Genomic DNA, 21593 nt, shown 5'->3' on the forward strand with positions numbered 1-21593 from the left:
TAACCAACTATTAGCATGGTATTATTTAGGGTGTTTGCAACATTCGGAGGCATTTCTGCGATACTAATATAACCAGTGAACACAGGGCAGGGTCCAGGCATCTGGAAAACATGCAGTGTTGTAGAGCGCGCTTACCAAGAGCATAAACAACAGAAAGTGATGGAATAGCCTAAGTAGGCTATTTCTTTCTACCCGAGGACAGAGTAAAATAATCCAACGCCCCCTCTCTCTGTTTTAACACAATACCGCCTAATGAATATTCAGATGTCTTAAATTATGGTTTTATTGAGGTCGTTTAGCAATAAAAGATCTGCGCAGGCAAAGCGGCGTAAAGCATAGTTCAGGAAGTCGCTCTGGCCACTTCGCAACAACACCGTTTAAAGACCGTTTAGCTTAATTATTAGGTCGGAGCAAAGCCCCATTCCTTTCTCCCTTCCTCTTCTTTTGAAAACATACATTTTAAGCTCACGTACCTGAGCTTCTCATCCAGGGGTAGATCCGTAAACTGTCCTCGTTCTGTCTCTGCTCCGCCTTACCGCAGCTGGACACCTTGGACGGGTCACCACCGGAGCAAATCATGGAGAGGTCGGGGTGTTCAAAGTGGGAGCAGTGCATGTTCAGAGAGCCGGTGCCCAGCCCATACGCAGAGGGATACATGCTGCGGGTTTGGGTGGGCATGTTCCCTGCGTTATTGTACAGTCCCGACAGTGTGGAGGAAGAGGAGGAGAAGCCGGAGCCGCCGGAGCCCGAGACATAGCTGCTCGCGCCTGGTGAACTGGACGCAAAGGCGCAAGAAGTTTGCTCGGGAAAGACCCCACTTGGAAAAACCGAACTTGCAGCTTGATATTTAGAAAACAAAGCGTTCGCATAATACAATGAACTCATAATTTGACCGGTGATTTGTAGGCCGGGAGGTTTTAGTGTCGGTTTTACGAGGTACTGTGATATATTACAGAATTACAGTCTAGATTTACACCAAATATCACCCCTTTTTCCTCAGGGGCCACGTGACAAGGGCCATGTGATACAAACTCGTCCAATAACAGTAGGGCTTCCTTCAAGCTCAGCTAATGTGGAAAAAAGTGCACCACTGACCATACAAATAAAATACTATTCACTGTACGCCGAACGGTAGGCCTACCTCCAATCAAGGAACTAACTAGAACACAAACAAATCGATGGTCAATATAATATATTATGTAATCACCAGGCGCGTTACACAATGATAAAAAGGCCTGATCCTTACAAATATCCAAATGAATGTATACAGACAGATCTTAAAATGTCCTCGACTTCTCGTTGGACACCACACAAATAAGAAAAACCTATTTGTTTCCATATCGATTTTACTTATCCTTGTCAGTGGTGGGATCTCTCAGTAAGTTCCTCTGTCTGTTATCGTGGTCTCTGCGCACGCAGCCTGTACTTTGTCCGTGGACCAGTGGTGCCCACTCGGGCCCGTTCTGGAAGAATTTCTGCTTTCGAGCATCCCTCTGTCGACAGCAACCATCTCGAGCACGACAGAGAAGCTCTGGACAACACAAGCACTTTTGCTTTTACGGAACAGGGGGGCCAGGAGCCGTCTCGAGTCACCTCGTGCCACTTACCACCCTATCGCAGTGTTTGACAGGAATCACCTGGCGCACAGGTGCTTTTATGCGCCTTTTTTCCTTTCCTCTCTCCAATAAAACTCAACATGAATGTGACTGTTATGGGAAGTGAAATATCATCACGTTTGTTTCTGAAGTGGGGGACGCGTTGTTACAGCCAGGCCTTTCAAAATAGCCATATGATTTAGCCAGCCTTTACAGTGTGGTTCCACATGCCACGGCCTTATCTACGTCAACATTGTGTGGAGATGAACATGTACGACACAATTCTGACCATGCGTCATCCTACATGGTTAGAAGTGTGCACCCAGTAGCCATAAATAGTTATTGGTTTGGTGAAGGTTTTGGGTGGGATTACTAATTGGCTGAGTCAGTCTGTGTGGTGACGGTGCCTATTGGGATTCACACCTTGAGAGGAAATGAAGCGGAGAACAGCAATGATGTCACAGATTCTCGCTTGTAAACTTTATTGTGTCCTCTGTCTTGCGCCGCTTCCAGGTTCAGACAATAGAACAAAGTGATGAAGAACAATAAAGCGTATCATCAAGTCCCCATAAACTAATTCACGAGTAGCCTAGAGTACACATTCTGTTTCAACGAGGGGTCACATGACACCTTTTTTTTAATTTCCATTGTATTTTTATTCATTTTTGATCATTTTTTTTGCACTGTGCGCATGCTTACCCAAATAAGGAAGACAACAAAATACCATCAATCAAAACGAACTAAGGAAGGACAAGTGTAAAAAGAGGAAAGCCTACAGCATAAATAGGCAGTTTCATGTTGTTGGAAATTCATTATTCGCTACGTCATCATAACATTGAAGTGAGAACAGTAAAAATTGCACAATTTAACTTAAAAACTATACAGCTGCCAAGATAATTGTTAATGTCAAAATTCTAACAATAAAAATGTTTTTTTTTTCACGATAATTGTTCCACAAAGGACGCTATTTTTAACACAATAATACTTTCCAACATCAGATAAAAAGTACAAATGCTTAATTTCCCGTTCAAATGTTTCGTTTTGTCTCCCAACAACCACAATGTGAATGGTCCTGTCCTTTGTCACCGTCAGGAGACTTTCCCATCGATTGAATCAAACCTGGAACGACTAGCCAAAGACTGCCATGTTCCGAGACAAAACCACATGCTGGCTCCTCTTTCCTTATCGCTCTCGCTGCCTTTTCCGCGGTGCTGATTTCGACCCCTCAGTCTCCCTATAGCTTACATTTGCTTGGCTTTGTCGCAGTCTTCCCCGGACGAGTGTGTCCCCGCGCCCTGCTCCTTCTGTCGTTTCTCCTTCTCGATCTCTTCCTGCTCTGTCTTACTGCTGGGGAACTTGTCCTTGTTGTTTTCCTTTTTCCATTTCATCCTCCTGTTCTGAAACCAGATTTTGACCTGTCTCTCGGTCAGTCCCAGGGCGTGCGATACCTCGATTCGCCGCTTGCGGGTCAGGTAGGGGTTGAATAGGAACTCTTTCTCCAGCTCCAGTGTCTGGTAGCGGCTGTAGGTCTGTCGGCCTCGCCTTCGTCCGGCAGCTGTTGGCAAAATGAGGGGACATGTTTGAGGAACACATACAAATAGCCATTACGAATAGCCTATACAAGTTCACAAATACGATCCTCTTATCTCCATCCCCAATATCCCCATAAGCAATTGTTATTATCTCTCGGCCTACAGAGTGAAGCTATCAATTATAAAATCCACTCGTTTTTATATCCCCAAGGTTACTTAAACCTAGATTGACTTCCAAGTGATTTATCAGCACTGCAATGCAATTCAAATGATTGGATGTTCAATGTCCACACATTCATAGGATATGAAGTAAAATCCAAAGTAAATCATGTCTGACGCACACACATAGACTACTCAATGCATTAGGTGAAGCCATAAAGCGCCTAACCTGTGGGAAATGGCCACCTTGTAGCGAAATAATCCCAGAGACCACTGTAAGTCGTAAAAGCGAGTAGTAAAACTTTAACCGGGGTGAGAAGTAAGAGAATCAGCTGCGGGCCAGCTCACACATGGAGAGAAAAGCTTTGCTCTCCTGTCTATTCCCCTCTCTCTTGTATATGGCGGGGTCATTAAACTGTAAAGTGATTCGTACGTTTTGGACACCTTAAAACCATAAAAGCACTGTGTCTCTCCTTTTAAACACAGGAAATGCACCTCAGCCCTACTGGCGGATGGTTTAAGGTTTAACATTCTACCCCTTTCCCTCTTTTCATGCATACCCACAAGCAGTGTTTCAGTTTTAGCTCTGACTTACATTGCGGTCGCATCCACGGGAATAACTGCGTTGGAGAGGGGCTCTGTTCCGTGCTCTCGGTCTCGTCCCCGATGCCACCAGCTGCTATCTTACAGTCGTTGTACTGGACCAAATCCGCGTCCTGGGGTCCAAAAAGTGTTTGCCTCTGGAGAGCGTCGTACCCGTAGAAGTTGCCCGGCTCTCCATGGCATGTTACGGCGCAGGGACTCTGTTGGTAAGGGGCACTGGAGAGCGTGGACGCGCCGTGGTGGTAGAATTCCTGGATTTGAGGGGGATGTTGGAAAGTTGCTCCGGTGCCTGGTCCATACACTACTGTGGGTCTACTCCCAAGGTCCTGCGCGAACCCGCACTCGTAATAATTGGGACGTAAAGAGTCTCCACTCTTGTATTTGGAGAAGAGAGAGTTGACAAAATATGAACTCATCTTTTGTTTTTTGTTGGTTTTGTTGTTGTTTGTGATTAGAAAGACTCAGGCGCTCGAGAGGAAGGCAATTGACGAGTTCTTGGGTAAAAAAAAGAACCCGAGCTAGTTCGCAATATATGGACTAATGTTGTATTTCAAAACACCCAATCTAAATAGCTGGAGCCACAATCATGCCGATTCCATAAAATCGTCTCCACTGAAATGCTCCTGCATCACAATTCCGGTATGAGGTGCCAGTTCACAAACAGTTTTCTGTGATTTACTCCGCTGCAAATGAGTTGTTTCATATTTTGCGGTGTCTTTTCACGATCATTTGCATCTATTACCGGGTCCTCATCTCATTGGCTTCTCGCATCCCACACGGACACTGCTCTGCTCTGCGGGCTTCTGATATGGAAGGAGTGAGAGAATGAAAAAGGGAGAAAAAGAGAAAGGGAGAGAGACGGAGAGGGAGCAAGGGACTAAGGGAAAGAGAGGGGGGTCGAGGGAGAGAGGAGGGGAGAATATGCGCATTAATATATTCAAGCGGGTAAGTTAATGAGAAATCTGCCGCTTCGCATCAGATCAAATACAGAGCGCCCCCCCACCCCCCCCCCCCCACCCCAACGTGCCCACTCTAAAAACCTCTCTTAAAGAGATTGATTTTTAGCATGTAGCCTGGCTAATGGTCAACCTAAAGGGATGCACATATAGCCTACTCATTCATTTCTAAATTCTAACGAGGTGGGTTCCTCTCTTGCGAAAATGTCAGGGTCGCCCTGGCAAATTGTGAAAGTACACGATGTAATTGGTATCAGTTTTAACAAGTCCTATAAATGTAATTGCAGTTCTAAAACAACTTGTCAAAGCCTCGGCACCAGGGTCTGAGGCTTGTTGAGAACAAACGAGGTAGTCAGATTTAACATTTTGATTATCGTATTTTTATAAATATGATATTCATAAAGATGTGATGTCTGAAAGGCGCGCCACTCGTGGTATAATGGAGAAAGTGGTTGTAAATGGTTTAACAAACTATAAAATGCAATAAACGTTGAGGCTGTTTGTTGTTTACACCTAGCATCAAAAAAGCTGTTAGGATTTTATGAGGTTCCACGACCAAAACCATAAATGCTTCACTTGGAGCAATTTCACCGATACAGAAATATTCAAGTATTTCATTGTCATTTTAGTTGTGTTTTCCATACGGACTGTCATTATAGAAGCTGATATTTTAACCCCTAGACGTATTTTCTGGCATAACTAACGAGAGGACAACTGGTGAAAAGGTTGTGTTCGTTAATGACCTCATAAAAACGAAAATATTCTTAGTATTGGGACTAAAATCAGTTTTAAAGAGAATATGGGCCTGTCAATACGCGATTGGTTTAAGAAATAGGCTGAGCGTAGTTTGCATTTACAAAACGAAGCCAAGGAGGAGTGTCTTCGAGCATTTATTCACAATTCTAGTATTAGGACAACTAGCCTAGTTAATTAAGATTATGATAACATTTCTAAGTTAGGCTATATTAGCCGATATATGACTTACATTGTAGTGTAGAAGCCAAACGAATTGTAACTTTTTGTTATTCTTGTGTTATGCAGTTTTCCGATATTATGTAAGATACAGGCCTATATGTTCAGGATTGTTGAAATGAAGTGAGAAAATATCTATTTTATGTGCATTGTTTTATTCCTAGTGTGCGTATGCAAGTATTAGCCCTGCTAGGCTACTGTCAAATGTAACCGTTGCAATTGTTAAAACATATTATTAACGTAGGAGACCTGAAGAACTGAATGAGGACTACGCTTTTACCGTGTATTTGGAAAACTATAAAACATATGTCATGTGAATGTCCAACTTACAGAAGGACAATGTGTCTGCCATGTTCATATTATATAGCATGAGCCTTCACGATAGGCTACGTTAAGGAGTGTACTGCAATTTGAATAAAGGTTCTAAACCAAACCAATTAGTTGTCTATTCGAATTATAACAAACTTTCAAATTAGCTACACTGAAATTAACTGTTATCCTTTACATATCAGGGGGTTCTAATGTAAATTCAAACATATTTCACAGCGCTAAAGTGTTACCAATGTAGGGTTGAACCCAATTTAGCGGCATTTTTCTTCTAGTATGACGATATACAGCAAGACTCTCTTATTTCCATATTTCGTTACATTGTGAAAAACGTCAATATGAACAGCGTTTCTCGATCAAAATAATGAATATAATAGTTGTACTGCAAAGTTTAACATGTTGCAGTCGAATAACAATAAATCATAAAAACCTTCACAACATTCAGTTGATTTGAATAATTATTCCCAAAGTCATGGACAACAACTTTAAACCAACAGAAGATAAATTATTTAAAATTAGCAAGCTATATAATCTTTTCAGAAGAGCTGTGCCCTCTATATAAGTGCTTTAAGGCAAATACATTATTTGTAGGCTAATAACATTTCTGAAGAAGCAAGCAAATAGTTCAAATCATTGTCAATGCGCTTCTATTTCACTATCCAAATGCATAGGCCCAAATTGAAATCTTACCATAATACAGGAGAAACATATAGGCCTATATTAATCTTCTTGCCGCCCTTCAAAATATCTTCAAGAGGCTCTCTTGGCCCACGTTTAGGTGGTGTAAGTGGCTTGTCTGAGTTTTCGAAGGACTTCCGGATAGGCGGACAACACAGTGGAGGCTTTCTTTCGTGGACCAACATCGCCATCAAGAGGCCGTTTTTAGGTGTGCCGCCGGGATTTCAGGTTATCACCAGTTTATGATTCTATAAACACGACACATACACCCACATAATGAAGGTATTTCACAACTAAACGGTGAAAGTGTAGGCCTTATTTCGAAATAAGAAAACATATAGCCTACAAGGGCTGTTCCTCTAGTTGAGTCTGAAGACAGTCTGAATACGTTAGTCTATACATCGGCCTAATGCCGTCTAGTTTAATTAATATTGCTAAAAATGAGTAATTATGTAGGTCTATTTAATTGACAACACATGATCAATTGAGGAATATCTATATCTAGCCTACAAACGTATTTTTGTAAGAAATAATTAGCTGCCGAACATGGGCCTACATATTGTGGAAAAAAATATCATACATATTTGTTTCATTTAAGTTGTTACACTATGAGCTATCTACCTAGTAGAAAGCATACCGTATTGTATTTGATAATATGCAGACAACAAATGAAACATATAATGTTAAAATATTTATTTATCTTTGTAATCATATGGCAAGTGAGGTTATTCATTATTTCTAAAACGAATGACGTGTAAACACGACGGTAAATTATGCTTCCACCATATTCGACGACCTCTCTCTCGTGCATGGTTCAAACGAAAATAAAAATTATCCGAATGTTTATTCTTAAGAACTTTGAATCAAGCTCATGATGGAAAAACAGAATCAACAATGTGAATAGAAACACTCATTGACTATGCACATATTTGAGAAGTCTAGCTTGCCGTGATTTAGAAGTCAAGTTAGAGACAGTATAATATTCATTTTGCCCGTATGAGTTCTGCGACTCCCCAAAAAAGCTTTCCAGATGAAGACAGACTCAACCCCTGTCTGTATTCTCTGCCCCCAGGGTACCCCTGGCACATTTATTCATATGATCTCTCGACTACACGGTGCAAAATTAGAAAATATTAACTTATGGACTACAACACTTGGCAGTATAAAGTCATTATTTTAATATATGTACTTAAGTAAGCAGGTCCTGTGGGTTGGAAGCGGAGGGAGTGGGGGGGGGGGGGGGGATAAATGAGCATTTATGTCATTTCTGTTGGTTTTTGTTTTTTGTTTCACCTGTCAACCAAAAAAAAGAATAAAATCTTGATCACAATAAAAATCTATCTGAATAGAAACATTCATTGACTATGCACATATTTGAGAAGTGTAGCTTGCAGAGATTTAAATGCCAAAGCAATTTAGAGACAGTATAATATCCATTTTGCTCATTACTATTCGTTCATCTCTGGTTATTATTGTGGGGCCTAATTGTAGCCTATAATTCTGGTAATTTCTTTGAAAAGTGTCGAAGAGGTAGTCTAATTGTAGGCCTCATAGTGGTAGCAAATAGTGACGAGTGGTAATGATTGTCAAAAAGAGGTTGCAATGATCATAGTCATTTCAGATTTGGTATGATAGTCTGGTATATGATAAAATTCCCATGATACATTTTATTTACTCTATCCAGGAGTTTGCCTTTTTACTCAATGAATGTCTCCAAAATCCGAGCATACTGTCATACAACAGAATTACGAACTGAGAACATGGGGAAACAGAGGTTTTAAAAGAAAGAGAGCTGCACTCTGGCCACCTATTATAACCCATTCCACGACCTAACAATGTAAGGTTCTGCCACAAAATGGCCAGCCTAGCCTGGGCGCGAGGTTGTAAACAGATTAAGGTTCCCCCATGTCAGACGTCTCGCCAGAATCTTTTTGTGGCGTTTTATGGCACTGCTGTAGGGCGGCCAGGATGCGCTCGGAAGTGAAACAAAGGGAGGCTGCGAGAACACTGGACTCCGGCGGTTCATCTGGAAGTACAGACCTCGCCACGCAAGCCCCCCCACTCCTAGTGGAATCCGTAAACAACAAACGCAGCAAACAATAAATGACAAACGCAATGGAACAACGTAAATCCCCAGTCTAGAACGTAGATTAGGCCTACCCCACGACACCTCGAAACAGTTATTAAGGAGGACTTGAAACTTTTCATTCTCCCGGTGTTTGCTTTACAGCCGTTTAGTTCTTAACCTTCAGAAATTTATACCCTATAAAGTTTTATTGCAGTCATATTATTTTATTGCGGCACACCGCATTGAATTTTCTTTCTCTCTTTTATGACAGTCGGCTTCCCCATCTCCTCCTCCCCAAACGAAAGTCCACATCCTCTTTGCTGTTTGTTTCCTCCTGAAAGATACCATAACAGGCCCAGGATTGGGTGGTACAAAGCCGTAATAACTAATACTGACCCCTTAGCCTACTTAAGAAGAAATAGGCTTTTTATTCACATATGCTTGGCGACGCAAAAAACGTCGATGTCTCAGTTGCACATCTGCAAGCCAGTAGTTCTGGTTGGCCCGAACTTCAATATCTGTTTTAATTACTACAGGCTGCAGGGATTCAGAGAATAACACCCAAAAATGTTATTGTACATTCAACCTCATGTTGCCTATATTGAGTTTCCTTAGTTCCACGCCCATGTTGTTATTTTCCATTTCTGAAAAGAAATCGATGAAACATTTAGCATAATAGTTTATTATAGGATGTTACAGGAGTATATAGGGTATGAATTGTACCATCATGCACCACACTGTACCAAAATACGCGCAATATATCTATAAAACTATTTCATCCAAGTTCATGAATAGACTGCTTTTTAGTTAAATATAATGCATGGACTCATTATGCAAAGGGTTGGGCATTTGCTGGGCGTGCCATTTTTGGAAAGACGCATTCGAAAATCATAGTTTTCTTTGCGTTCATCTTTGGAACAAAGCGAACATGGGCCTTAGAATCATAGCCTACCTCACATAACCTACCTCACCTAACCGACCTCACTAGTCATATGTCACAGGCCTCATGAATAGTATTTTCCACGCACAATACAGCACAGCCGATTGGTTTCATTCCACGTCCTTCTCTAACCCCTTCTCGGGTTCTACCCAGAGTGACACATTTTAAATACACCTAACCAAAACTTTTAATTTTCATAAACGTATTAGATGAAAACTTCAAGATAAACATTGCCATAGGGTCATCTTAATGAATGTTAGGGTCTAGGGCTATCTTCTTCAGGGAACCATGTGCATACTTGGCCAAATTGACTCCTTTCCTTCAAGTACAATTCAAAACAAATGCTCCGGCGCACGAGACACATTTTGAACACATGCTCCTTCTAAAAGATGAAATGAATTTGGAAGTATAAAAAGGCTCAAACTTGTTTTGTTCTCACTCACACGCAGAGAAGGCGCATATGCGCCCTATTACGCGCTCTCGAGACCTTCTCACTGTCTAAAAGGAATTGGCTATCTTAAATACAACTGCTTTATTTTCATTTCAATCTCATATCAATTCCATGAAGTTATCAATAGCAGTAAAAAGTGCCGAGACGTTGTTCTAATGTAAACTATTTTTTTAATACGAATCCAGCATCAGCAGTGCTATCTCACAGGTAAACAACACAGGACTGAATACAATTTACATGAGAGACACAAGAGATTAATGTGATATAAAAAAAAAAAGACAGAGTGGGATAGTAGCTCCTGGAGTCGGTCCTTACAGCGTTGTTGTTATTAAAAATGAAGAGTCCAGCTGAGATGACCTGAAGGCCTCTATAATGAAAGCTGCGAGGCTCGAGCGCATGAAGAGACAATAGGGTCTAATGCTCCTTAATATTCAGAATGAAGGACAGCTATGCGCGCGACTCCAGAAACGCCACCCATTTCATATCTCACTGAAAATGCATCGTAACAGTTTCCCAGGATGTTTGTAAGTACTCCCACAAACAAACAAACAAAAATACATGTACACCAAATAAGTAGATCATTCCTTATTGTATCGACAACACGGTTAAATCAGTTAACGCTCAATACATTCTGGACAAGAACATGTAAACAATATCTAAAACTGGGAAAACGACGTCTGCTCATTCAACTCCGATGTCATTTCCCAAAACACCAATTTTTAACATATGCAACTCATTCCGAATAAAACAATTGAGGTTATTCACCTAGGCCTATTTACAATCAATTAGAAATATTACCATCCCAAAACTGCTTTTCTTCAGATAGATTTCATTTTCAAAACACACAAACGTAAAGAAATAAATTACATTTCATTATGATATTAGGCATGCGCTAACAATGTAAACATTTTTATTCTTAGACAATGTAGGCTTGTTTTTCTTCGACAGGTGTTATATCCTGTATTTAAGCGCATATGAGTAAATCTTTTTGTGGCATATATCAAAACGAGAGAGTGTAAAAGGGCGGGTTATTGTAGGCCCTTTCATTTCCACGTAAATGTTTAAAAACGTTCCACTGTTAGAATGCACAGTCATTAAATGAATGCAAGTAGGCTACAGGCCAACGGGTCTACTGACCTTATATTGGCAGACCGAACTATATAAAACTAGGCTTAATCGCAGTCGCGAACAAGGTTCCATGTTGAATGTGAACTTACATGTTGCATGTTGCTTCAATGAAATATACCATGTCGCGCTATCTACCCAAAAACACGTATTCCTGATGAATTTCCACATCAAAGTAGTCTAAAATATTTACTCTCAGTAGCGGCTTAAACTCTTTAAGTTATGTTTTTAGCAATTACACAACGAAATAGTAACACTGACCGCAAGGAAATGTTAAAGGATAAATACCCCATAGACCAGGGTTCTCCAACCCTCTTCCTGGAGGGCTACTGTCCTGTGTCTTTTCACTCCAACCCTAATCTACCGTACCCGATTCTAATATTTAGCTGGTTGATAAGATGAATCAGGTTCATTACAACTGGAGTTGGTGTGAAAACCTACAGGAGAGTACCTCACCAGGAACAGGGTTGGAGAGCTATGCCATAGACCTTTCCATATGAAACCCTTATTAGGTTATTACGCACTTTTACGCACAAGGAACTTGAAGGTAAAATGATGCACATGTAGAAAAAAGAGATACATATAAGAGTGTGCACATACCTGTTGAGTTAGTATTTAAAGGGATTACAACAAATACATGGAACCCTGATATTTTGCTAAATACGAGCCAGTCAAAGGGGCTCTGGGGGATGTGACTCTACAAGGAATTATAAATAATACACTCATAATAATAATAATAGGCCAACCCCTTTACACTAGCTTATTAATCGATTTACAATATAACATAATTGGGGCAACTGAGTTGGGGAACTGCTGCTCGAATAATAAAATCATGTATTTTTCGTGAAAGACCAGTTATGTAAGGCGCATCTATGGAGCTGAAGAGAGGAATGGAGCGAAAAAGCTAAAAGATAAGAATAAATGCAGGTCGCACACTCCCTTTAACTACAACCGTTCCTCTTATGTATTAATGACCACATGAAACCGACGTTTCAGCACTTCCATGCCTCTCCTGATGAAGCGTTGGTGTCATGCGTAAAGCAATAAATAAGTGATAAAAGTTAGTGCTTGAGAAAGAGCCGCGTGAATCCACCCACCTTTCTACTATATAATGTAATATATGCTATTTAGCAGACGCTTTTATCCAAAGCACTTACAGTCATGCGTGCATACATTTTATGTACGGGTGGTCCCGGGAATCAAACCCACTATCCTGGCGTCACAAGCGCCATGCTATACCAACTCAGCTACAAAGCACCATAAGAGTTTTCTCTATTGGTCTGCGCTTCTATAATGTCAGAGGATGTTTTTCACATCGAGATGGAAAATAATAAAAACAAGCTTCCTGCACCCCCACTTTACCCACGACAGTCCATGTATGCCTATTTAAGGAAAAAGTCACGCGAAAGCAGACTCTTTGTGATGGTGGTGTTTTTTTAATATAACTCCCTTTTTTTCTTAATCCTTGGGTTGGTCCTTATTCATTTTCTTCATTTTCATCCGTCGGTTTTGGAACCATATTTTGACTTGTCTCTCGGTCAAGTTCAGCGAGCGTGCTACCTCATGCCTTCTGTCCCGGGTGAGGTACATGTTGAAGAGGAACTCTTTCTCGAGCTCGAGGGTTTGGTATTTCGTGTAAGGGCACCGCTTCTTCCGGGAAGACCGGGCATGCAACCAGTTGGCAGAGGGGTCATCTACAAGGGAAAGTCAGACGGACACCTTTAGTAAAGGGCAAACAAACACAGACCAGAACAGGCCCTAGACTAGCAAGCCTAATAACATAACTAAATACAAACATCGGTGCCTAATAACAAGATTTCCATGCCCATGCGATACATAATCGAGTTAAAGTGATATCAAAAGCCATGTCTCATATTGCTCCAAATGGAAGAGTGTTCGGTAATGTAATGGAGCAGAGGAGAGAGGAAAGTAGTCCATCACCTCCCCTCAGGCCGAAGGTGACCTTGGTGGGTCTTGTAAATGAGTTTAGAGGACAGGCGAGTTCTTCCTTCATGTTCACCATGAAAGTACATTCTGGACCACAAGGTGTCATTTAATATTGTCATAACATTATCATAAATGGGAAAGACAAAGAGAATGGAAAAGGTACTCGTGTTCTTCACCCCACTAGACCTTGAAAATCACCCTGGTTGTGAAAAGTGCACTCTACATGGATGGAACACTTGGAATGTGATGTTATCTCGTAAACTATGAATCTCCGTATCCCGTAGTTTTTTTTTTTGTCAAAACCTCCAATCATTGCAATGCACTCCACCCTTCAGCTTGGTTAGCAGGCCTCAGCCGAATGCAATTAGGGAAGAAAGCGCAGCGTGGTTATGAGGAGAAGCTATCCTCCCCCAACAGAGCCAAAAGCATTCGAACTATGAGAGACCTATAGTCAACCGAGGCTAACCCAAACAAAAATGCAGTCCCCCTCAAATGCGGTTGCTTTGGAAAGTGGATTATCTCCTTTTTATGGGAAATGTTCCAGGGGAAATATTTCTTGCTGTCTCCGTGGAGACGCCTCTCCTCTCTGGTGGCTTTCTCGGGAATGCATGCTATGTATTTTCATGTAGGCCCATCTACATTTCTTCACAGTTGCTTTTGGTATAACATCACTGTGCAGAGCCTGCATGTCGGGCTACCATGGTATTCAAATGGACTTGAAAAGCTTAAACTGAGAATACCGTGATTACACAAAAGGCCGTGGGGATATAAATCTCCCAGGCATGGCATTGGAACGATTGCATCTGCAAGTGGACACCAATACCTGTTCCGGGGCACTGGAGGTAGAAGTGGGCTTTGTGACACGCAAAGTGGTGCTTCGCATTCCCCAAGTACATAATCACCTAGTGTCATTCATCCCGTGCAAAGTCAGGGCTTTTCCTGTCACTGCATGACAAACCATCCAGTGCTATCCGATAACGCGTATGGATATGTGAAGGGTTATAGCTTTGGCCAATGGATCTGGGCATTTCTACAGATAAAAAAAAAAAACTGGGCTCATTGAAGCCCATGGCCATTTCTCTTAGGCTACATACATGTAACCAATGTGGGGAAATCCAATCGGCCCATGCCCCTAGACACGCACTTTAATACCACACCAACTGTCTCCAATATCCTAAATCGTATGATGCAATCCTATTTTTATCATGAAAGGAAATAACCCCCCTGGGATGATTGATAACCCTGTAAACCGATCCGTTGCCGGCGGACACGTCGGAGATAGAGGTGTGCCATATAAATACTTATGAGACAGCTCAAAGACATGATCTGCAACAATGCACGTTTAAGAGGGTATTGTCGCTGGATGATCATGGGGTGGGGGTCTGTTTTGTGACGAATGTTGGGATGGAAAGACATAATGGCTACGGACCGTTATAATACCATCATGTCTCTTTGCAATTTTACCTTAATAGTCTGAGAAATTGACCTTTCGTATATGCCAAGAGAGATTCGTTATTGCATTTCTCTACGATAAGGTTGCATCATAATTTTTTTTTTTTTTCCAGAACTGTCCCAGGGAGCCAACATACAACAATTAATAGTGATGTTGGCTGGTCTTATAACTTAATAAACTTCAGGGGCAATAACTTTTTTCACTCACGAGCCGCTGCTAGCACAAAGAGGGACGTGTAATTCCCAACTTCATTGCCTTTGCACGTAGTTTATTCTGGAATGCCGCCCAGGGCAACACAAAGGGGAATTCTGTTGCGCACCATCCATTAGAGAGTTCACGTTTGCGTGAACACATTTTGTGGATTCAAATCAATGTCCGTCTCCACCGTCAGTCCATGCTACTCGAAAATGACCATCAGTCAGAACCTTGACCTATCCAATTAAGGTTAGGCCTCAGATAGCCTATATTTATGGTATATCTCTCAGTTTCCCGGTGCACCAAAACGTTACCGGGCGAGCACGCACAGCCTATTTCAACAAGACTGTGCTGTGCGGAGTAGCACACATAAATAGGTTTCTACTCCGGCTCGGCTCCAGGCCTGATTAATAGCCAGCCTGATCTTATGAGGCAGTGTTGGTAAAGGACAGAAAATACATTTTATTCTGTCAAGGCAACCATAGGCATGGCTAGAACAGTGAGTCAACTGAGAGTAGTGACCAACATCCTCCACATAATGTCATATAGCTCAGACAAACGAGTCTGCTAGTAAAAAAAAAAATAGCTGAGAGTCTCACTTGGAAAATGTTTCAGATTCATTTTCTGGTGTTAAAGAAAGAGAGACTCTTGCCCACTCAACAGTCCTAAAGGCATCAATAAAACTTGCTTTCCAGAAAACGTCGTCAATGCGGTTTCTTTGCCAAAATAATAATTGCAAAAACGAACATATAGTCCAATCCCCCACACTCCACCTTCTAAACGACATTAAACGTCTATAAATAGACTACTGCCACCAGACGTGAATAAAACAAAAGCACGTTTCCCCTTAGAGAGGATATTTACACTAAAATATCGACTAGAGTTAAGAGGGCCTTGCCCTGGTAACCCCTAATTTTGCATTGGAGAGACTCTTGGCACATAGTTCAATAGAGGGACGTTTTTCTTGAGGTGTTGTTCAGTTATTACTAGATTAAAACAAGCTGCTGACAAAATGAACTGCACTAAAGTGCAATTGAGCGCAGAGAACCTGTTCTCAGAGACTGTGTGCCAAAACTTACACAACTCAGTGTGAAAAGGGCTGCAGTAAAATTATATTCACTACCAGTTGGTCCCCAAAACTAAAGCAGGACAGCGCAGAAAACCGCGCACGTGAAATGTCGCACTAAAAACAGAGTATCATCCATACCTTGACCTGATGTATGTATAAATGTATGATAATAATTCTAACGTAAACATACATAGTAAGTTAGACGCACACTACGGGACCAGATTTGGTAGTGAGAATCTATGACTCGCAATCTCTTTGTTCCTGTTTTATGACAGCATTAAAAGCTTTACAGACTGTTCACTTCCTCGTTTTATAACTTACTTTGATCTGGCCCGTCTTTGTCTTCGCTAACTTCACAAATATCCTTATTGTCCTCGAATCCGGAGCCCTGGCTGGAATTCATCTCTCTTGCCGAAGAGGATTCCAAAATGTACTCGTGTCCACCGATTTTGGGGGGTTCCCCGAGGTGTCCCAGTAGCGGCTCCATCTTGACCTGTCCCTGCCCGGGGAGGGATTCCGAGCGCGGAGCGCAGTCGAGCCAAGTGCGTATGTATCGGGTGTCGGTGGAAGGCACGGGCTGAGTCGGGATGTATGGATGGTAAACGGCTGGTAAGCCATTGGAGGCATGGGGGCTGAAAGGGCTCCAGGACGAGCTAAAAACGGGAGGTTTAGGCTGGAAGCTACAAGAGGGGAATTCGGGATGCTCGCCATGTCCCCCCGGTTGTCTGGAGTTGGAATACTGTACATTGGAAAACCTGGCTGAAGTCGGATCTTCGCTCTCGTGACTTATTATAGAGTCCACATAATAGTTGCTCAGAGTTCCAGAAATTGACATTCTCGGACATTATACAAAACACGGTTCATTGAATTCAAAACATGTAGGACAGAAGTCGTTTTTTTTACGCGACTCCCCTTCAACGAGCGCACGAACAAAGTAGAGCTGGGTTGCTGGGACTGTGCGCTCGGAGCGAAATGATTGGTCAGACTTTTTTCACGACCCTGATAAAGCGTCAATGGGGCGTAAATCAATCCGCCAAGGGGCTGCACCTCTCCTAGCACTGTACATATTTTCCTCTCTAAATAAATTGTCTTTTTTATGCAATATGCAAAATGGGAGTGCGTCCATATATATGTGGGTATCTGTAGGCTGTCGTAGAAATATCCAGTTAAATTATGGATCCCAAGGACATTATAAATGCATATTGGAAACAATGGACGACAAATAAGCGACCACATAATTTTCTTAATCAAACTGATACATGCATGCGTTTTATGGAACAAGGCCATTGAATACAATAAGCCTTATCCAATATATTACGTGTATGAATGCCCAGTACAGCATCAGAATCAAAGTAACATCACAATACTATTAAGGCGCCGTTATTTCTCTATCACTTTCATCTCTGGATGTCAAATCAAATCAAATGCATCTCTCTTGCCTATCACGTTTTATGTTTCAAATCTTCAGGTTTTAGACCTTTATTAGTTTGTTTTCTTCAAACTTCCGTCTGAGTTTCCTCTGGTGTAGGAAACGTCTATGTTCGTGCTTTATTGGCAGATTAACAGTCATGTTTCTTAACGAGCGCATTAAACACTACTGCGTGCCAATCCCCTGTCTTTATAGAAGAAACTACTTGAACTTTTTTGGTCGTTTAATACTATAATAAAATGCTACATCAGGCAGCTTTGATTTTTATAGACCTGATATATCGCCTGTGGCGGGGACCGTAAACGAGTCTGCTGTAGCATTCCTGCCACTGACAAAAACGCTCACTTCACACTCAGACACAAAAAGTAAACACGGAAGAAATGAGACTAATGAGACTACACCGGGATATTCTAAAACCCAGCGGATGATAACCATTTTACTGATACAGGGGAAAGCAAAGAAGACTCGTAAGTTAACGGTTTGGAGACAGTTCATATTTATTTCTGGCGGCTTTCCACGTATTGTGCATGACTTGTCACATTCAAGGGGGTCAAAGCTTTGGCCTCGGCCTTCACTGCTCTCTCTGCGTTCCACTGGCTCTGGTGCTAGCAACTAATGCATTTCAGCTTCAGAACAACTTCTATCAAGTGCAAAAAGGACGGCAATTTAGAAATACCTTCGGCTGATAAAACTTTGCCTTGTGTTTGCACTCGAATATATCTGCAGATTTATTGAGCACTAAATAGCCTAACAGCTGTTATGGTAAAAAATATAGGCTAATTGCCAAACACGAAAACATGCGAAAAGGGAATTGGGTTGATGAGATTCATTTGTAAGGTGATTTGAATGTTTTTCACTGCATACATTTGGGCCAGTAACCGAAAGGTTGCTAGATCGAATCCTCGAACTGACAAGGTAAAAATCTGACGTTCTGCCCCTGAACAAGGTAACCAACTGTTCCTAGGCCGTCATTGTAAATAAGATTTTGTTCTTAACTGACTTGCCTAGTTAAATAAACGTTAAATAAAAATAAATAAATAAAATAGCATTGCATGTAGCCTTCCACTGGCTTGAATGTTGCAGTGATAATTTAACGAACTCCACCAAATACCCGCTGTGCAAAGTGCCAACAATTTAATTAGATACATTGGAGTAGTAAACATTGAAAACATGATCTGCAAACCGCACGAAATGTAAAAAAAAATGTAAAGAGCAACGTTTAATTAATTGTTGTAGACTATAATGCATCGAGCATAAAAATGTACACAAATTAGACTCAGACTATTCTTCACTTATTTTGATAAGACATATTGGCGAATACAATTTAACATGGTAAATTGAGAAATACAGAAATCGTAACAAAATGTAATCATTGGTAAGCAGATAGGCCAACAAGTTACAATAATAAGGCTTTGATAACACAAAATGGTTAAATCAACTTAAAACAAACCATGAAACAAACATATTTATCCATACTTATAATTCATCATCAGATATTTCTTTCTACTACAGAGGCTCTCACTTTTCAATAAGAAACCTGATATTGGCAGGAGTTATAACAACTATCATATAGCCTCTCCAAAGCTATGGGCACAACACAGTCTCACGATCAATTCGTGCATATATGCACATAATGTTGATGGGCAACACCAGTGACGTGGAAATGAAATGATACCGTATGAATATGCTCAGGTTCTTTATAACTGTTTAAAGACACTCATAAAGTCTCTTAAGTGGATTTCCGCACAAGAGAGCTAATCAAATACGTTTTGTGAGTAGCCTACACTCGTAGAAAAAAGGTTCTGGATAGAACCAAAAAGGGTTATATTGCTTGCTTCATACATGGCACCCCTAAAGCTTATATGTAGAACCCCCGTATGGTTCCATATAGAACTCTTGGGTTCCATTCCATACAAGGTTCTATTTGGAACCAATTTTCTTCTATATAGAACCTTACGGGGTGTCATATATAAAGCAAGTAGTAGCAGCAGTAGGCCTATATTGGCTAGTAGTAGAAGCTTCAGCACTAGTATAGCATGCAGCTAATATTAGCCTATATGCTAAATAGTATGCAGTCTGCGGTTCTTTAGGGGATTGTTGCTACTAGCCTAAAGCAGTAAACAGTAACCTACACATTTGAGCAATAACTAGACACAATAAATCAGCGTTACATTTCTGTGGAATGTAAAGTACCAGCCTTTAAGATATTGGACTGCATTATCTATCCTGATAAGATAAAATATAATGACAAATAATATATATATAATTATATATAATCGTTAATCGTATATACATATATATATAACGCAGTATCATGAAGTTGTAGTTGAAGTGCAAATGCCTTTAGCCTTTTCGGCTAGCGTCTAAATAAGGGTAATGTTTTCGTGAATACTTTGCTGAAATAATACTACAGATGTGGAAGTTTGAAGGTTTGACATGACTGCATACAAACACACTATGTCTGTTAATGACCGTTCTGACATGCATATGTGTTATACTCTGTCGTCTTTCTGTGAGCCCCCTCTGGATAAGCCTTAAAGGGATACTTCAGGATTTTGGCAATGAAACCCTTTATCTACTTCCCCAAAGGCAGATTAACTAATGGATACCAGTTTTATGTCTCTGCGTGCAATTTGAAGGAAGTTGCTAACTAGTGTTAGTGCAATTGGTAACTAGCATTAGCACAATGACTGGAAGTCTATAGTAACTGCTAGCATGCTACTCGATACCATAGACTTTCATTCATTGTGCTAACGCTAGTTAGCATTGGCTCGCGAAACTACCTAGGAAGTTAGACTTCCTTCATAATGTATGCAGAGACATACAAATAGTATCCATGAGTTCATCTAACTCTGGGGAAGTAGATAATAGGCTTCAATGCCAACTGAAATGCAGAATGCAAAGGCAGATAGGGCCTAACCTGTTTTAAATTCATTGCCATTGAACGTGTAAGAATCCGCCTTCAGACCAAGTTAATGAAGTTGTTAGGTTTCATGATGACAGATCTCTCTCGCTCAAACACACACACAACACAGAACTCACACACACGCCCCTGAGGGCCTCGCTCTTTGAACCAGTCCAAAAAGTCTATACTCTTTCACATTAAATCATCAAAACAAACAAGAGAAAGTGTATCAGCCATTCACGTGTAACAGTCATATCCCCAACAGAGACATTCCTGTGGTAATATTCATGGCAACTCTTGGGTTATATATGAAGATGTACCTTCAGAAAGTGCCTTCAAAAAGTATTTACACCCCTTTACTTTTTCCAAATTTTATTGTGTTATAGCCTGAATTTAAAATGGTTAAATTGAGATTTTGTGTCACCTGCCTACACAATACTCTATCATGTCAAAGTGGAATTATGTTTTTAGAAACATTAACAAATTAATTAAAAATGAAAGCCCATTGTTATGACAAGCCTAAATAAGTTCAGGAGTAAACATTTGCTTAACGAGTTACATGTTAATTTGCATGGACTCACTTTGTGCAATAATAGTGTTTAACATTTTTGAATGACTACCTCATCTCTTTACCCAACACAAATAATTATCTGTACGGTCCCTCAGATTCAACCACAAAGACCAGGGTGGTTTTCCATTATTAATTGCACTTTGGGTGGTGTATCAATACATCCAGTCACTACAAAGATACAGGCGTCTTTTCCTAACTCAGTTGCTGGAGAGGAAGGAAACCACTCAGGGATAGAAAATTACAGATTCAACCACAAAGACCAGGGTGGTTTTCCATTATTAATTGCACTTTGGATGGTGTATCAATACATCCAGTCACTACAAAGATACAGGCGTCTTTTCCGAACTCAGTTGCTGTAGAGGAAGGAAACCACTCAGGGATAGAAAATAACTGAGAATGGATCAACCTTGTAGTTACTCTACAATACTAACCTAAATGACAGATTAAAAAGGAAGCCTCTACAGAATACAAATATTCCAAAATAAGCATCCTGTTTGCAAAAAGGCACTAAAGTAAAACTACAACAAATGTGTCAAAGAAATGTACTTTATGTCCTGAGTACCACTCTTCATATTTTCTAGCACAGTGGTGGCTGCATCATGTTATGGGTATTTTTGT

The 21593-nt window shown here is 40.9% G+C and overlaps 3 protein-coding genes across 4 annotated transcripts in view; all 3 read right to left on the bottom strand.

Annotated features, from left to right (window-relative positions):
- hxb7a (Homeobox protein Hox-B7a) overlaps positions 1–906 on the bottom strand; it is a 5457-nt gene extending 4551 nt beyond the window's left edge. Inside the window, exon 1 of the mRNA NM_001140910.1 lies at positions 474–906. Coding sequence (NP_001134382.1) covers positions 474–885 — 412 coding nt within the window. The 5' untranslated portion in view covers positions 886–906. The remainder of the gene's footprint in view (positions 1–473) is intronic.
- A 1142-nt stretch (positions 907–2048) lies between these two features.
- Positions 2049–6914, bottom strand: hoxb8aa (homeobox protein HoxB8aa). Of its 2 annotated transcripts, XM_082970995.1 has the most exons (3): positions 6835–6914; positions 3882–4766; positions 2049–3150 (listed from the first exon to the last, which is right to left on the bottom strand). In XM_082970995.1, the coding sequence occupies exons 2-3, from the start codon at positions 4303–4305 to the stop codon at positions 2837–2839; spliced, it is 738 nt and encodes a 245-aa protein (XP_082827121.1). In that variant the 5' UTR covers positions 4306–4766; positions 6835–6914; the 3' UTR covers positions 2049–2836.
- A 3433-nt stretch (positions 6915–10347) lies between these two features.
- On the bottom strand, positions 10348–17056 carry LOC106600835 (homeobox protein Hox-B9a). The gene is made up of 2 exons (XM_014192543.3): positions 16392–17056; positions 10348–13100 (listed from the first exon to the last, which is right to left on the bottom strand). The coding sequence occupies exons 1-2, from the start codon at positions 16903–16905 to the stop codon at positions 12865–12867; spliced, it is 750 nt and encodes a 249-aa protein (XP_014048018.1). The 5' UTR covers positions 16906–17056; the 3' UTR covers positions 10348–12864.
- Positions 17057–21593: the final 4537 nt, after the last annotated feature.

The sequence above is a fragment of the Salmo salar genome, chromosome 03 (assembly GCF_965601325.2).
Source record: "Salmo salar chromosome 03, fSalSal1, whole genome shotgun sequence".
NCBI lineage: Eukaryota > Metazoa > Chordata > Actinopteri > Salmoniformes > Salmonidae > Salmo > Salmo salar.